This window comes from Symphalangus syndactylus, chromosome 14, assembly GCF_028878055.3.
Source record: "Symphalangus syndactylus isolate Jambi chromosome 14, NHGRI_mSymSyn1-v2.1_pri, whole genome shotgun sequence".
Taxonomy (NCBI): Eukaryota; Metazoa; Chordata; class Mammalia; order Primates; family Hylobatidae; genus Symphalangus; species Symphalangus syndactylus.
Window position 1 is genome coordinate 23,635,704 of NC_072436.2, and position 17,074 is coordinate 23,652,777.

Below are 17,074 nucleotides of genomic sequence, written 5' to 3' on the forward strand. Positions count from 1 at the left end.
CATGATGTGCTCCACCTTACATAATTCTCTTACAATTTCTGACTTTTTAGGTTCAGAGAGAATGTGAGTAGTTTGAAGGGTCAGATCAGGCAGCAGACCAAAAAAATGGCAGCGTCTTCAGGGGATAACAAACTGGAAACCCTGGAGTTAAGGTTCTGTCTGTCAGGAGGGAGTGGAGTTCTGGACTTCCGGAAACCCGAGGATGGCAGATCATTAGGGGCATGGCTCTTGATCTCCAGTCTCCATTGCCCTTGAATTCCATGCTTTACCCATATTATTTACAAAGAAATGGCTTTTATTATGTAGTAGGAATTCATTTTTCTGTTAAGACATTGCTCATGGGCCTGTAGTTAGAAGTCAGTACAAAAAAATCATCAGTACTCACTTGATAAAATCCTAGCCAAAAGCAAAGAAACTTGACATTTTGGTTAGTCTGTGCCATTTAATTTTAGGAAAAGGTAAACTTTTCTTTAAATATTTGAAATATTGAAAATAACTTTAGGGGTCTCCTTTATCATTTTTGCACTCAAGTTGGAAACCACTGGCCTAGAAATTAGCCATGGTTATGGGTGGGAGGGATGACAGGAAGCGGCAAGCAGGGCCTGAAATCCAGAAGCCTTGGTGGCCCTGCGGTGACATCAGGGATCAGAGCTGAGCCTTGATCCTTGATCCTGAGGCGGGATTGATGTTTGCCAGAGGCTCAGTTTCTCAGCCTGGGTTACTTGTTCATTCACAGTGACCTGGTGTGTTTCCCAGGAAACTTATAAACTACAGGATAAATAAGGTGCCGGTTTATGGACTGTCAGTTTTACTCAGGTTTTTTTTTTTTTTTTTAATATTTGTTCATATTAAAAGATCACAAAGACAGCTCACTTTAAAGGTCTTGTGACCTTTAAATATTAAACATGTAACTTTAGAGACATTTCAAACCACCTTGACTTTCACCAGAGCATGGTTGTTCAGACAGTGTCTTCAGCCCCCATAAGTTACTATAGTCAAAAATTTTGAGACACATTGCTCCAGGACTCTTTCTGCAAGGGGCAAAAACTGATGCTGTTCACCTCAGCTGAATACCAGTGTAGGCGTTTTGAATTTTTGAATACCAGTATAGGCATATTTGGATACTAATATAGGTTTATTTGGACAGTAAGATGATTTTAGAAGCTCTGGGCTTTTATTGATGGTATGTAATTTAAAGGTGAAACTCAAATCTATTTTGTGTTACAAAACAAGCAGAGCAAGTGGCATCAGTTACATTCGTAGGGGAAAATGATATCTTTTATAAAGATTCTGACTAATACTTAGGAGGGCATTTGAAGAGTTTACATTCCACTATTAGGAAAATAAGACAGTCTTACATAGAGTTAAAATCAAAATGAACTTAAAAAAAAAGGTTGGAATTAAAAGTAAAGTTCAAGAACTTCAAGTTGAAGGAATACTCATAGCATTTGTGCTGTGTGTAATTCTCCTTTGTTTAGACAATATGCTTATTATTTTACGTATCTTGTGCTTTGTACATTTGAAATTGTGTCTTTCACATGCTTAAAATTGTAGAAGGAGACTGAGAAAGATCATTTTTTTTCTTGATTCTGAACTTATATCCCACAGTAATGAAATGGTTTCAATTTAATGCCAAGCTGAAAAAAAATTACAATTTAAATACTAAGCACCAAAGATATGATTTTTTTTTTTTTTGAAACAGAGTCTCTCTTTGTCACCCAGGCTGGAGTGCAGTAGTGTGATCACGCAGCCTTGACCTCCTGGGGTCAGGTGATCCTTTAGCTTCAGCCTCCCAAATAACTGGGACTATGGGTACACACTACCACGCCTAGTTAATTTTTTAAAAAATATATATTTTGTAGAGATGAGGTCTTACTATGTTGCCCAAGCTAGTCTTGAACTCCTGGGCTCAAGTGATGCTCTCACCTTGGCTTCCCAAAATGCTGGAACTAGAGGTGTGAGCGGCCACACCGGGCCAAGGTATAGTTCTTAACCTTGAAAAATTCAGTTGGAAGGAAGGAGCTATGGATAATAACCATAAGACGGTGTTATCTGAGAGGTAGACAGAGTTGTACAGATATACAAAATGAATCCATTGGGCTTGGTGGGACCTGAGGCATAGAGGAGAATGTGGTTTTTGCCTCATATGTTTTGAGAATCTGCAGTTAATTATCTATATTTATAGTTGTTACATCTCCCTAACAGGTTGACCTTTTTATCATTTTTAAATGTCCCTCCTTGGCCGGGTGCGGTGACTCACGACTGTAATCCCAGCACATTAGGAGGCTGAGGTGGATACATTGCTTGAGCTCAGGAGTTCGAGACCAGCCTGGGCAACATGGTGAAACCCCGTCTCTACAAAAAAATACAAAAAAATTAGCTGGGCATGGTGGCAGGTGCCTGTAATACCAGCTACTCAGGAGGCTGAGGTGGCAGGATGGCTTGAGCCTGGGAAGGGGAGGTTGCAGTGAGCTGAGATTGTGCCACCACACTGTAGCCTGGGTAACAGAGCTAGACCCTGTCTCAAAAAAATAAAATAAAATAAATAAATATCCCTCTTTACCTTAGTACAGTTTTTTGTTTCAAAGTTGATGTGTCTGACATTAGTATAACAATTTCAGCTTGTTTATAGTTGCTGTTTGCGTGGTATAACTTTTTTTATTATTTTACATTCATCTTGTTTACATGTTTGAATCTAAAGTACATATTCTATAGACAGCATATTATTGGATCTTGATTTTTTAAAAAAAGCTTGAAAATCTCTGCCTGTTTGTTTGGTTTTGTTTTCTTTTGTTTTTGAGACAGGGTCTTGCTCTGTCACCTAGGCTGGAATGCAGTGACACGATTATGGCTCACTGCAGCCTTGAGCTCCCTGGGCTCAGGTGATCTTCCCACCTCATCCTCCTAAGTAGCTGGGACTACAGATGCATGCCACCATGCCCAGCTAATTTTTGTATTTTTTGTAGGGACGGAGTTTGGCTATGTTGCCCAGGCTGGTCTTGAACTCCAGGCTCAAGTGATCCACCTCCCTCGGCCTCCCAAATTTCTGGAATTGCAGCCATCTTTGCCTTTTGATTGGGGTTTTTAATCCATTCACATTTAATGTTACTGATATGGTTGGATTTACCTCAGCTCTTTATCTATGTCTTATGTAGTTTTTGATCTCCTGTGTCTTCTTTATTGCCTTCTTTTGTATTAAGTGCATATTTTCTAGTATCACATTTTAATTCCTGTAATTATTATTTTTTCTTTTTTTTTGAGACAGAGTCTCACTCTGTTGCCCAGGCTGGAGTGCAGTGGTATGTTCTTGGCTCACTGCAACCTTTGCCTCCCTGGTTCAAGTGATTATCATGCCTCAGCCTCCCAAGTAGCTGGAATTACAAGTGCCTGCCACCACGCCTGTCTAATTTTTATATTTTTAGTAGAGGCAGGGTTTCACCATGTTGGCCAGGCTGGTCTCAAACTCCTACTTCAAGTGATCCACCCACCTCGGCCTCCCAAAGTGCTGGGATTATAGGTGTGAACCACCATGCCCAGGCATTTCTTTTAATTATTTTTTAATTATATTTTTTGAGTTATTTTCATAGTGGTTTCTTTAGGGCTTACAATATACATCTTAATTTATCAGAATCTACTTCAGATTTTTACTAAATTAATTCCAATGAGCTATAGAAACTATACTCCTACATAGCTCTATTCCCCCTTCCTTTCTGTGCTATTATAGTATATATAATATACCTATATATAACAAACTCTATGTATTTTTATAATTATTACTTTATATAATTTTATGTTTTTTAAAAATTCTGAGAGAAGGGTGACAAGTACATATTTATGGAGTTTGCTGTATTAACCTTCACTTCTCTTCCTGGATTTGAGTTACCATCTGGTGTCATTTTTTACCTACCTCCTTTGTGCCGTTATTGTCAAACATATTACATTGTTATATATTATAGCCTAACAATACAATTATATACATATGGGTTTATGCAGTTACTTTTTAAATCAGTTAAGAGGAGAAAGAAGAAATATGTTATTATACTGTCTTCTATAATTACCCACATAATTACCTTTACCGAGATTCTTTGTTTGTGTGGATTCGAATTATTGTCCGGTATCACTTGCTTTCAGCCTGAAGAACTTCCTTTAGTATTTCTTGTAAGGTGAGTCTGCAAGTGAGGAATTCTCTTAGGTTATATTTCATCTGGGCATGTCTTTATTTTGCCCTCATTTTTGAAAAGTAGAATATAAGATTATTAGTTGAATTGGTTGGATTTCTTCTTTTAGCACATTGAAATATGTTTTCTCACTGCTTTCTGGCCTCTATTGTTTCTGTTGAGAAATCTGTTAGTCTTACTGGAATTTCTTTGTAAGTGATGAGTTGTTTTTCTCCTGCTGTTTTCGAGATTTTATTTTTGTCTTTGACTTTAGTTTTTAATATGGTTGTCTGGGTTTGGGTCTCCTTGCATTTGTCTTACTCAAAGTTCATTGAGCTTGGATGTATAGCTCAGTGTTTTCCATCAAATATGACAAATTTTTAGCCATTATTTCTTTGAAGCTTTTTTCTGCTCCTTTCCATCTTTGCGCTCCCTCTGTTCTCCCATCAGATGCATGTTGGTGAACTTAATTGGTGTTCCACACTTCTTTGAGGCTCTTCTTTTTTCTGCATTACTTTTTCTCTCTGTTCTTCAGATTGCATAACTGCTATGTATCTTCACGTTTGCTGATTCATGCTTCTGTTATTTCAAATCTACAATTGACTCCTGGCAGTAAATTTTTCGTTTCAGTGTTTTTCCTTTTTCACTTCCTGGGGCATAAATTGCCCCACGGTGTGATCCAGCTGCCGTGGGTCTCTTGGCAGAGGCAGAATGTTGCCAGTTTGTGAGCCTTCCTCTCACCGTCTCCTGGGCAGAACTTATGGAGCAGTTGTTGGGGGAGGACATGGAACTTGCTCCTCACTGCTTTTCCCAACCTGCATCCATCCTGTGGAGCAGAAGCTCTGTGTGTGCTGTATGTTTGTGTGTAATCTATGCTGCCGTCCAGGTGCTTCCATCTAGCTGGTGCCGCTACCAAGTGTGGCTCTTCTGCAGTGCACATCAGGGGAGGTTGGGATCTGCTGATGTTCATTGGCTGCTGAATCTACCCAGCATAGGTCTTCTGTCCTAGGAAGCTAGAGAAAATGCAAACCGTCAATGGGCTGCCAAGGCCATTGGATCAGCTCTCCTGCAATGCAGAGCTATGTAGGAAAGAGGGACTGCACTGCCACCCACTGTCCCACTCCCTATGTAGCAGGAGATGGGGGTTGGGGAACAGGTACCACCTGACTACTGCCAACTGCTTATCATAGGCCTTCTGCAGCACAAAGCTGTGAAAAATGACATCTGCCAATGTTTACCAGCTGCCAAAAGTACCTGGAATAGGAGGGAGCTAGGGAGATGGGAATTGCCCCTTGGCCATTGAAACAGTTCTGTAAGACAGAGCTGTGGGGGAATGGGGGCAGTCCATAGCTTGTAGTCCTCAACCTTCCACTGTTCTCAGTGAGTTTTTACAGGTTTTGTTGAATAGATAGATGCTTCTCAATTTCTTGTAACCTCTTTCATCTGTCTTTAGAGACTTTGAATGATTGTCTTTACTAATTTTGACCAGCTTAAAAGATGTTTGTCTGGGAGAGAGGTTTCCCAGAATGACTCATATCATCATTCTAAGTCTGTTTTTTGACTACACAACAGGAGGATAAAGTGCAGAAATGGTTGTGTGTTGCTTAGTGGTAGGAACTCTGTGGGGTGGGAGGGCGCAGCAGAGGTGTCTCCCAACTCATCTATCCCCACATCTAACCACGTGGGTAAAGATAATTTTTTTCTTACTACTTATTGCAGTAGACTCAGTATGTCTACTCTGTTTCCTGATAGTGAGAATGCCATGTCTTTAGTCTAGTTTGCTCTTCACATTCCCTGGGTAGTCTGTGTATGTGATGCACTTGCTGCTGTATCATAATAACAATAGGATGACTGTAGTCCTTACCTCTGTAGTTCACTGAATTTGTATCTGGACATGGGAACTGCTTTGTAGTCAATTACCTCAAGTTTTTCAAAAGATGAAAATTGTCAATTTTTATTAAATGTATTTAATATTATAAATTAAAATAGATACTGTTAGTAAATAATAAAGAAACGATGTACTTAAAGACATTTAAAAACATACCTCCTTCCTCTGTATGCCCCTAGACTCTTGACTGACCCTCTATTGTGCTTGCCTTATATATATTTTTTTATTATGACTGTCTTTTCTAAATAAACCATAAGTTCTTCTCAGTAAGTAGCAGGCAAGGAACATGTTTTATTAATTTTTGTACCTTCTCCACTGTGCCAAACATTGAAACTGTTTGATCAGTTCATTGAATTAAAATAGAACAAACTATCCTAAAAACCCTATCATAATCCAATAATTGGGTTCTGAAAAATTCAGTTGCATAAACTGTGGCATTGCTTTATTGCAAGGTTAATGAAATGGCTTGGCTGGACTTGTACCACCAGCAGGCAGTGAATTCTGAAAGTCTGTCTCTGTGATCCAAATGTGGCCTAGTCCCAACTGTGGTTTGTGTCAGTTGGTGGCTGTTGGCTGGTCTGCTTAGTTATATCAGTGAGGAAGGGGACAATGTTAGACCTTGTACTTCTGGGACTTAGTGATGTCACTGATGACAGGAAGCTTCTAGTTGGTTGGTTAGTTTCATTGGCCTGATGTGGAGAGAGTGGACTGAGAATTACTGGGGCTGTGAGAACTTGCCTTCCCTAGAATCACGGCCTGTCTTTTTCCCACGCAGGAACTTGAGCTTGTTCCTCCCTACGCAGGAACTTGGGGGCCAATAGCATTGTCCCTGATTTTCATGTTTTCACTGGTTGTATTATTGGAGAATTTTACTGTTTAAAATGTAAGTGAAAAATTTATATTCTCATTCAGTTTACATCAGCAAAGCATTACTCCCATTTAGAGGTAGTTATTTTTTTTAAATGACATCTGCTAAAATGGGATCCTTTATAAATCAGTTTCAGTTACAATATTATTTTCTCCAAACATTGGTGATAACTTTAATATGTATGTGTGTGTTTGTTTTTAAAGGTGTTTGAAGTGGTGGAACGTGTAGAAGAGTTAAGAAGGAAGTGGCCAGTAGCGTGGGGGAAGTTAGATGATGGCAGTATTGGTGTGGTGACTCCATATGCTGATCAAGTGTTTAGAATACGTGCTGAACTTCGAAAAAAGAGATTATCTGACGTTAATGTAGAAAGGGTGCTAAATGTTCAAGGTAAGTATCAATTGAAATGAATTCAGTCATTCAAATGCTTAAATCTAAAGTGTGTTCACATTGGATTCTTAATACTCAAGATCTCTTTTCTGAAGTTATGTGTTCATTTCATACCAAGTTCTTTAATGCCAGGTTTGGCAATTAAAGGTTGAATTCATTTACATGTTTATTAAGTTTTTATATCCAAATAAAATAAGTATTAACAAATATACCTTTTCTGTGACCATAATTATATCAATGTAACATAGTATATGTATGCTGTGAATTACAATCATAATAGTATATAACACATTCTGCTGTTATACGGTATCTGAGGATGAATTTCTTCATAAAGATTTTTATCTATAGACTTTTCTAAGTTTATAGTTAACAGCAACTCTTTTAAATTATCTTCATTTAATTAATTGCTATAAAATCTGTGCTTTTAAATATATGAAGCAACACTATGATGTGAACTCTAATTGAAGCCTAATACAATGTTAGGTTTTATGGTAATATCCAGCAGTAAGAGTAATATACAGCAGTGAGAGCATGGGCAAAAAATAGTTCTACTGTACCATGTGTTGTCCAGATTATACAGAATTTAGGTGAGCATTTTAGAAAGAACATTAGGAGTAATTAGAAAGCACCCGGAGGAGACTTAGGGTAGTGAATGGTCAAGAAACTGCCATGAGAAAACTAGGATTGTTTAGCCTGGAGAAGAGAAGACTAAGGATTGACATCAACATTCTATTGAGATTTGTCATAGGGTGAGGGAATAGATATGTTACTATTTGAAGCACATAAGAAAAAATGATATATACCTAGACTTTCTGTAGACTTCTTTATGAAATCAGCTGTGTATGCCCTCATTGGCCAGAGACTAGATGACTGCTTCAACAAAGGGTCCTTATATTGGGTGGAACCTGGGACTAGATACTTTTAAGGTTGGTTCCAACAGTATCATTAAAAAAAATTTTTTTATGGTGGTAAAATACGTATGATGTAAAATTGACCATTTTAACCATTTTTATGCACATAAGTTCTGTGGCATTAAGTTCATTTACGTTATTGTGCAACAGTCATCACCATTCATCTCCAGAACTTTTTTGATCTTTCCAAACTGACACTCTGTATGCATTAAATGCCCCCATTCCTCCTTCCCTCCTGGCAGTCACCCTTCTACATTCTTTCTCTATGAATTTGACTATTCTAGCTACCTTATATAAATGGAATTATATAGTATTTGTCCTTTCATGACTGGTTTATTTCACTTAGCATAATGCCTTCAAGGTTCATCCATGTTGTAAGATGTGTCAGAATTTCATGCCTTTATAAAGCTGAATAATCTATTGTATGTATATGCCACATTCTGTTGATCCATTCCTCTGTCCAGGGATACTTACTTGTGTTGCTTCCACCTTTTGGCTATTGTGAATAATGCTGCTATGAACGTGGATATACAGATATCTGTTTGAGTCACTCCTTTCAGTTCTTTTGAGTATGTATGTAAGCATGGAATTGCTGGATCATATGGTAGTTCTCTGCCTAATTTTTTGAAGAACTGCCACACTGTTTTCCACAGCAGCTGTACCATTGGACATTCTCACCAGCAGTGCATAAGGGTTTCAGTTTCTCCACATCTTTGCCAATGTTTGTTATTTAGCAATTACATTTTTTAAAAATGCAATGCTTTTATTATATCAGTGGTTCAGAATGGCAATCTTAAGTCTTTTCTTAAAAAATTTTCTTTGTAGGAAAGCAATTCAGAGTTTTGTTTCTTAGCACAGTACGTACAAGACATACTTGTAAACATAAACAGACACCAATTAAAAAGAAAGAGCAACTTCTGGAAGATTCCACAGAGGACTTAGATTACGGTTTTTTATCTAACTACAAGCTTCTCAATACTGCCATCACAAGAGCACAATCCCTGGTTGCTGTGGTGGGTGATCCCATTGCTCTGTGCTCTGTTGGAAGATGCAGGTAATTATGTGTTAATGTTGAGACATTAAAGGGGAAATGTGACATGATTTGTATCCCTATGTGTATGTTTATTCATATGACCTTCCGGCTAATTAAAAACAGGTTTATTATAGCCTGATATCCAGTGGGAACACAAAAGCATATTACTTTGGATCTATTTATTGTATGCATAATTGTGTATTCATTGAGCCATTATTCAAGAGATATTTCCTGAGTGACTTCTAGGTTCTAAGCACTCTTCCAGCTCCTGAAGATACGTCAGTGAACAAAATAGACAAAGATCTCTGCCCTTGTGGGGCTTACATTTTATTGGTGGGGCTTACCTTTTACTGGTAAGGAGAGGAAGATTACCGTAAACTAAATAGGAATATTATGTAGTATTTTACATGGTAAGTTGAATGGAAAGGAAAATTTTAAGAGGAATTAGGAATGATGGGGATGGTGCAGACTGGCTTGTGATTGTAAATAGCGTGGTGAGAGCAGACCTCACTGAGAAGCTGACTTGGAAGTGAGGGAGAAGCTATTTGGGTTAAAAGTGCTCCAGGAAGAAGCAACAACTAGAGCATGGGTCGAGCTGGTTTCATGCATGTGTTTGTCTTTGATGGATATTAACTTTTGTATCCCTTGGTGCCTCACTTTTTCCCTTAATTGTTCTGATTTTTGATGAATTTCCTTCTGCTGTCTTGCTCTCTCAAGGCTTCTCAATGTAGATAATTCCTTGTATCTGGTTAATCCAGAAGATCTTAACATTAGGGGGTTAGACGTGGTCATTACTTGTCTTTCGATAGCATTATTAGTATTCATTAGACTTTAGTTTTAAGGAACAGTTTCTACTAAATATGGTTAAAATATCAACCTGCACACCAAAATCTTTCCTTATACACTTGTGACTTATACCAGTTAATTGGAATTTTAACTGTACAAAGCCAGTAATAGAAGATTTGGCCTTTTGAGTATTGAAGAACCGTGCTAGCATTAAAAAAAAAAAAAGCAGTTGAACAGATATTTGTAATATTCTTTTGTGAAAAAGAAAGAAATACACTAGGGATTACTTAAAATTTTATAAGTATGCTAGTACCTGTCATAGGAAGTTCAGAATAGTAAAAAGAGATGTAGGTAGTCCTGAATCTGCCTTGGGTAATTATTTCTTTTTGATATGTTAGAATTAAAGTAGACAAAACTATTAGGACATGGCACTCTTTAAATCAGTTTTTTTTTTTCTTGCAATATAGATAATGACAGCACTTCATTATCTATTTTTGTGTTCTAGCAGGAAGAAAAATTCTGGGAAGGGAGACTATTTGGGACCTTTAAGAATAAGTTTCATGTATTAGAATTTAAGACTGCTCAAAAAGTTAATATCCTTTATAGGGGAAAGCTATCATCAAAGGAATCAAGTAGAGTTTTAATTTATGAAAAAAAATTTTCTTTTTTAAAAAACAAAGCTTGAAGGTCTGTAACTTATTTATCTATAAACAATTCTGTTGTAACATCTTTAATTTCATACTTTAAAAATATATTGCCGTGCATTTGTAGTCACTAATGACAAATTGTGACTACAAATTGTCACAATTGGAGGGGGGAGAATATCTTTTTTTTTTTTTTGAGACAGAGTTTCAGTCTTGTTGTCCAGGCTGGAGTGCAATGGTGCAATCTCGGCTCACTGCAACCTCTGCCTCCTGGGTTCAAGTGATTCTCCTACCTCAGCCTCCCGAGTAGCTGGGATTACAGGCATGTGCCACCATGCCCAGCTAATTTTTTGTGTTTTTAGAAGAGATGGGATTTCTCCATGTTGGTCAGGCTGGTCTCAAACTCCCGACCTCAGGTAATCTGCCTGCCTCGGCCTCCCAAATTGCTAGGATTACAGGCGTGAGCCACTGCACCTAGCTGAGAATATCTTAATTCTGAGTTACAAATGAATAGAAGAACCAAGTATATCAAGGAGTCTACTAATTTTCCTTTCATCCTAAGAATTTTACTTTATGTTACTTTACTAGTCATCGTAAGTATATTTGGTTAGAATGTTGCTTGTGGTATTTTACCAGTTTTGCTTATATTTATTATTTGATAAGTGAGACGGCACATACAATTTGATTAGAATGTAATATATTAAGGCATGTGTTGAAAACAACTAGAAACTCTTAGGGGAGTAAATGGATATAAGAATAGTGTTCCGGCCAGGCGCAGTGGCTCACACCTGTAATCCCAGCACTCTGAGAGGCCCTGGTGGGTGGATTGCTTGAGCTCAGGAGTTTGAGATCACCCTGGGCAACATGGCAAAACCTTGTCCCTACAAAAAATACAAACTTTAGCTGGGTGTGGTGGCATGTGCCTGTGGTCCCAGCTACTCAGGAGGCTGAGGTGGGAGGATTGTTTGAGCCCAGGAGGTTGAGGTTCTAGTGATCATGCCACTGCACTCCAGCCTGGGTGACAGAGCAAGACCCTGTCTCAAAGAAAATTAAAAAAAAGAGTAGTGTTAAGCCACATTAGTTTTGGGCTCTCCCTATAAATAACTCCAAATATATTTACCAACCTGAATATTTTTAAAGAAACCATTACCCCTTTCTTAAAGAATCATATTATATTGTGAATTGCATGAGATCAGCATTTTTCATCCATTCTCTGACAGAAATCATTACTGTCTTAGAGCAAATGGGTGAATAATTCTTCCTGAGGCCATGTTCTCAGAATTATCCAGGGCTAATTTTTAACTTCAAAGCTGAGTCTACAGTTGCCTGTTTCTTACTACGCAGCTGGGAAATGTCAAGGTATACACATTAATTGATAAGTTAAGCAGAATATTTTCAGGGAAGTAAATATATTATGTTGAGTGAAAAAAAAACATACATTTCATAGTTACATGGCAATGTTGATTGTCTGCTTTATTTGTACAGTTTAATCATGGCTGTAGCCCAAGAATTGATAGTTGGGGCATATGGATATTTAAGCTTTAATCTCACTAATTTAATTAGATATTAATTTACTCTCACAATACAAGTAAGCTCAGAGAATATAATACGATTCTTGGGTCCTGTAAAAATGGAAGAGTGAGTTCTTTGTAGTTTGAGTTCATTAGGACTGTTTTCCTGCTTTTTTCATTTAATATTTTCAAAAAAACTAATCTATTCCCAAATATCAATCAAGTTTTTAAGGAATACTTACTGTGTATATTATACCAGTTCAGAAGTCAATCAGTTATATATTCTTTTTTGTTGTATTTTTAAACACATTTTTTTTCTGTTAATCAAAAATGTATATAGTGAAGATCCTCCCCCTCTCTCACCAAGCTAACAAGTATTAATAGTGGCTGCTGTTTATTGACAGCTTTCTTTGAGCCAGGTGCTGGTTTATGTGCTTTGCACACATTGCCTCATTCACTCCTTCTAACAACCCTATAATGTGGGTATTTTATTTGCATTTTAAATGGGCAGCCTGATTCAGAGAGATTAAATTGCCCAGGGTCACATAGCTATTATGTGGTTCACTCAAACAGATGTCAGATTGACTTCAAAACCCACATTCTTCTCTCTGGTTATGCTGCCTTTCCCAGAAGTGATGGACATGCTTAGATAAATCTGCACGGAATGGCAGGAGGCTAAGAGGAGAGTGATAACCTTTCTTCAAATCAAAGTGTTTGGAGAAGGTCTTCCCTTGAACTGAATTTCTTCATTTAGCACATTTTATTTACTCTGTGAAATATAAACATATTTCATGTATGTGTAGAGATGTATGTATATGTGTGTACACACACACACACACACACACACAGTGACCTAAGGACACCAAGTGATTTTTTAGTGTTTTATCAGTGATCCTAGAAGTAAGGTTAACACAGAAAGAAAATCAAACTTTGTGTTCAGGCAGTGATTAAAAATAAGGTTACATCCTTTGAAATGCCTAAAATTATATTACAGTGTAATACACACTTGGGTTTGTAAACCAATAGTACTAAGAAAATGGTTAACATAATATTATGTTAACATTTTAGGGAGGGGGCTGAGAATTGATAAAATCTTTAACCAGAGTGGTGAATTCTTGTCCTTATTCTATTGTGATCTGTCAATTATCTGTATTCAGAAATGCTTCATAATTGTATACATAGTACTTTGGTAAGGTATTGGGGAGTTCAAGGGCCAGTGTAAAGAGAAAAAAGGAAAAATTTTAGCTTTAAAATCAAGAATTTTTGAAGGAAAGAAGCATTACCCTGAAAGTTTAGAAGTGAGACACAAATGTCATTTCAATAGTAAGGAATAATAATAATAGTAGTGCTGGTGCCCCACTTTACACATGAAGAAACTGAGGTATAAACAGAAGCTAAGTAATCTGCACGAAGTCACACAGCTACTGAATGATAGAGTCAAGATTTCAGGCTAGTTCTAGAATCCATGTGCTTCACCATTTTGCTATATCAATGGTGCCAAAAAAAAAAAAAAAAGTCTGATTTAACATGCAAATTTCAGGTCACTTTTGGAGCCAGTTTAACTTGATTAGCTTGTAGTAAGTAGTTAATGTTACTTTTAAATTGGTATACGTTAACTCGAAGGCTGTTTCTTTGAAATCCCTGGAATCTTCTGGTAGGCGAAGACTGTCACCAAGCTCCAGCTTTTTGTGAAGTATGAGGTTGTTTGACTTAGCTCATGTTACTTCAAATTCTGTTCATTGCAGTCAAGGTCAGTGAGGGTGATATAGGAACAGGGTATGGAGTTTTAAAAGGTAGCTTAAAAATAGAGCAAGTTCTAGCATTTTGGCTGTGAAAGCTGGAAATGAAAAATGTAATAAGAAATTGATATTAAAAATTGAGCTAGAGGCTGAATACAGTAGCTCATGCCCATAGTCCTAGCACTTTGAGAGGTCAAGGTGGGAGGATTACTTGAGGCCAGGAGTTTGAAACCAGCCCTGGCATCATAGCGAGACCACATCTCTACAAAAAAAATTTTTAAAAATTAGCCAGGTGTGGTGGCATACAACTATAGTCCCAGCTACTCTGGAGGCTGAGGCGAGAGGCTTGAGCCCAGGAGTTCAAGGTTACAGTGAGCTATGATCATGCCACTGCCCTCCTGCCCTTCACTCTGAGTGACAGCACGACCCTGTCTCTGAACAAACAAATAACTGAACTAGACAGAGTAAAAGTCAATCCATTCTTTCCTTGGCGTTTTGCTTTGTCTTGAAGTCCAACGCAAACCTGAAATGCCACTCTGTGAAACTGATACTTTATCAATTAGACTAAAAATACCTTTCTTTTGAATGTAGTATGTAATAGAATTGTATTGATAAATATTCATGCAGTTGAATATTGTGGCTATTCTTATTAAAAGGGTGGGAAAGTGGATGGATTTTAGATCCTGAGTGCTATATAAGATAGTCCTTCCCTATATTTTCTCATGTTATGATGAGAAAAAAAGCACAATTCCTTCATTGGGGTTCTTAAAAATAAAGGACAGCTTTTCAGCATGCGTTTCTTGGCAACACACATTTCCAGCAACTGCATGACTGTCTTATTAGCCTTAGTCTTATAGTCAGAAGTACATATTTAATATTCTATAGCATTTTTATTTTTCTGTTGTTTACATATAGATCTAATATTTTTTCTGAACCCATTTGTTTATTTTTTGTTTATTCATTCCATTTAAAATCTTTTATTTTTTCTTATTAAAATTCTTTTTTCAACAGCTTTATGGGTACAAGTGGTTTTTGGTTACATGGATAAGTTGTATAGTAATCAAGTCTGGGCTTTTAGTGTACACCTCACCTGAATAGTGTACATTGTATCCAACAGATAGTTTTTTATTCCTTACCCCTCTCCCACCCCGCTACCTTCTGAATCTCCAATATCTCAATTCATTTCTTAAACTCATCTTCAAAAAACTAGGAAAGATGCATATAAGGCATATGTAAGAGAAGCATAGTTTGGAATTAAACTCTGCAAAGTTTTATGAATATATTAATAGCCCAATTCCCACTCATTTACTAACTTTTATAATATAAACCTTTTCATTTATGCTTCTTGAAGCCATCTTGATTACCTACTGTCCACCTGGACACAAGGATACCAACTTGGGAAGAAACCATATCACATATCTTTTATAACATAATAAAACATTATTTGAACCTCTCATATTAAACATAGGTATGCATATTTATAATAGTCATTTAAAATTTAAAAACTTTATATGTTATCTTTTGTAATATGTATTTAATAATTTTAATATTTAGAAATCAATTTTCAAACCTAGGAACAACAGTATACAAATGCAACAAGTTTTGAATGTGTTTTTCTCCTTTAGCACTTATGAATTTGATTAAGAAATGAATAATCAACATTAAAATTAGCATTCCAACTTCCTATATTTTTCATAATTCATTTAACCCTTATAACTTAGTTAATGGTATAAGTTGTGCTTGTGACAAGCACCTGTTAATTAAGAGAAAAATACGGAGTAGCTGGTTATTTCTTAAGAATCCTCATGAGGATTATCTACTTTGTGGCTCAAATTTATGTCTTGAGTTGGCTTTTCTTAGTCATCTAACACTAGGCTACTTTGGCCTTATAATTCAAATATATACACACCCACATAGATACACACACATATGTGTATCTATGTGTGTGTATATATATGTGTGTGTGTATATATGTGTATGTATGTGAATATATACACATATATACATGTATATGTGTATATGCATATGTATATAAATTAGAATTATATGATTTATATTCATTATATTGAATTTTATATATATAGTTTATATATGTATGTAGTAAGTATGCCTAGAAGTACAAATTTTATGTGAAATGAGTTGCCATCAGTTTTGAAAATTTATTATGTGGGTAATAAAAAACATCATTTTAAATTAGTGTGGATAGGTGAGGACTGACCATATTACTTGCATTGATGAGCCAAAATTAATGGAGAGCCTGTTTTATATGTACTGTAATACAAGGTATGACTATAGTTTCAAAATCAAACTTCTGGAGTCTTGTGATCTGGTAGAAAGATTTTATCTCAATCATAGATAACTATTGGGTTTAAGGATTTGAGGTTGGGGGTGGAATTTGAGATTATCTTTAGTTATTTATATGTTCATTTCTGTGATCTCATCCATTGAATTGTAATCTGATCTTGTAAATCTTTTCTGTAGGAAATTTTGGGAACGGTTTATTGCCCTGTGTCATGAAAACAATAGCCTACATGGAATCACTTTCGAACAGATCAAAGCCCAGTTAGAGGCTTTAGAACTAAAGAAGACATACGTGTTGAATCCGCTGGCACCTGAATTTATCCCCCGGGCTCTAAGACTGCAGCATTCAGGAAGTACCAACAAACAGCAGCAATCACCACCCAAGGTAAAGCCTCTGTTAATGAAATTGAAGAGGTTAAAGGGAGAAAACTGCGCAGAAGTGCCAAAGGTTTATTGGGCTGCAAGTTACTTTAAGTGTTGGAATTGAAGGTTACATTTGGCAGCAAGCGGTTTCTGCAAGGAACTTGTTTAGTGTGGACATGTAAGTGAAAATACAGTATGGTATTTAGTCATGCTTAATGTTATAATCATTCTCAAACAATTTTTAATACCTGATAACTTCTGGTATCATTTATATAAAATAACCTTCTAATCCTCTCTACTGATAGAGTTGTTTTAGTGAGATGTGAATAAAACAAAGAAGTTTAAAAGATTATCACACTTACTAAAACATGTCCTTATATTCTTTATAAGGAATAATGTTATAATAATGATATTTGTATAAAGCAAATAATTCTGAACCTTTACTGATGACCGATTGATTTGAGGTGGTATTTGACAGAGTAAAAA

At 36.6% G+C, this 17,074-nt stretch overlaps 1 protein-coding gene across 8 annotated transcripts in view; it reads left to right on the top strand.

Moving 5' to 3' along the window:
* HELZ (helicase with zinc finger) overlaps positions 1-17,074 on the top strand; it is a 177,959-nt gene that overhangs the window by 103,312 nt on the left and 57,573 nt on the right. For all 8 annotated transcript variants that reach the window (XM_055243309.1, XM_063617485.1, XM_055243311.2 and 5 more), the window contains 3 exons: positions 7,117-7,300; positions 9,037-9,265; positions 16,406-16,610. In XM_055243309.1, the coding sequence (XP_055099284.1) occupies positions 7,117-7,300; positions 9,037-9,265; positions 16,406-16,610 (618 nt within the window). The remainder of the gene's footprint in view (positions 1-7,116; positions 7,301-9,036; positions 9,266-16,405; positions 16,611-17,074) is intronic.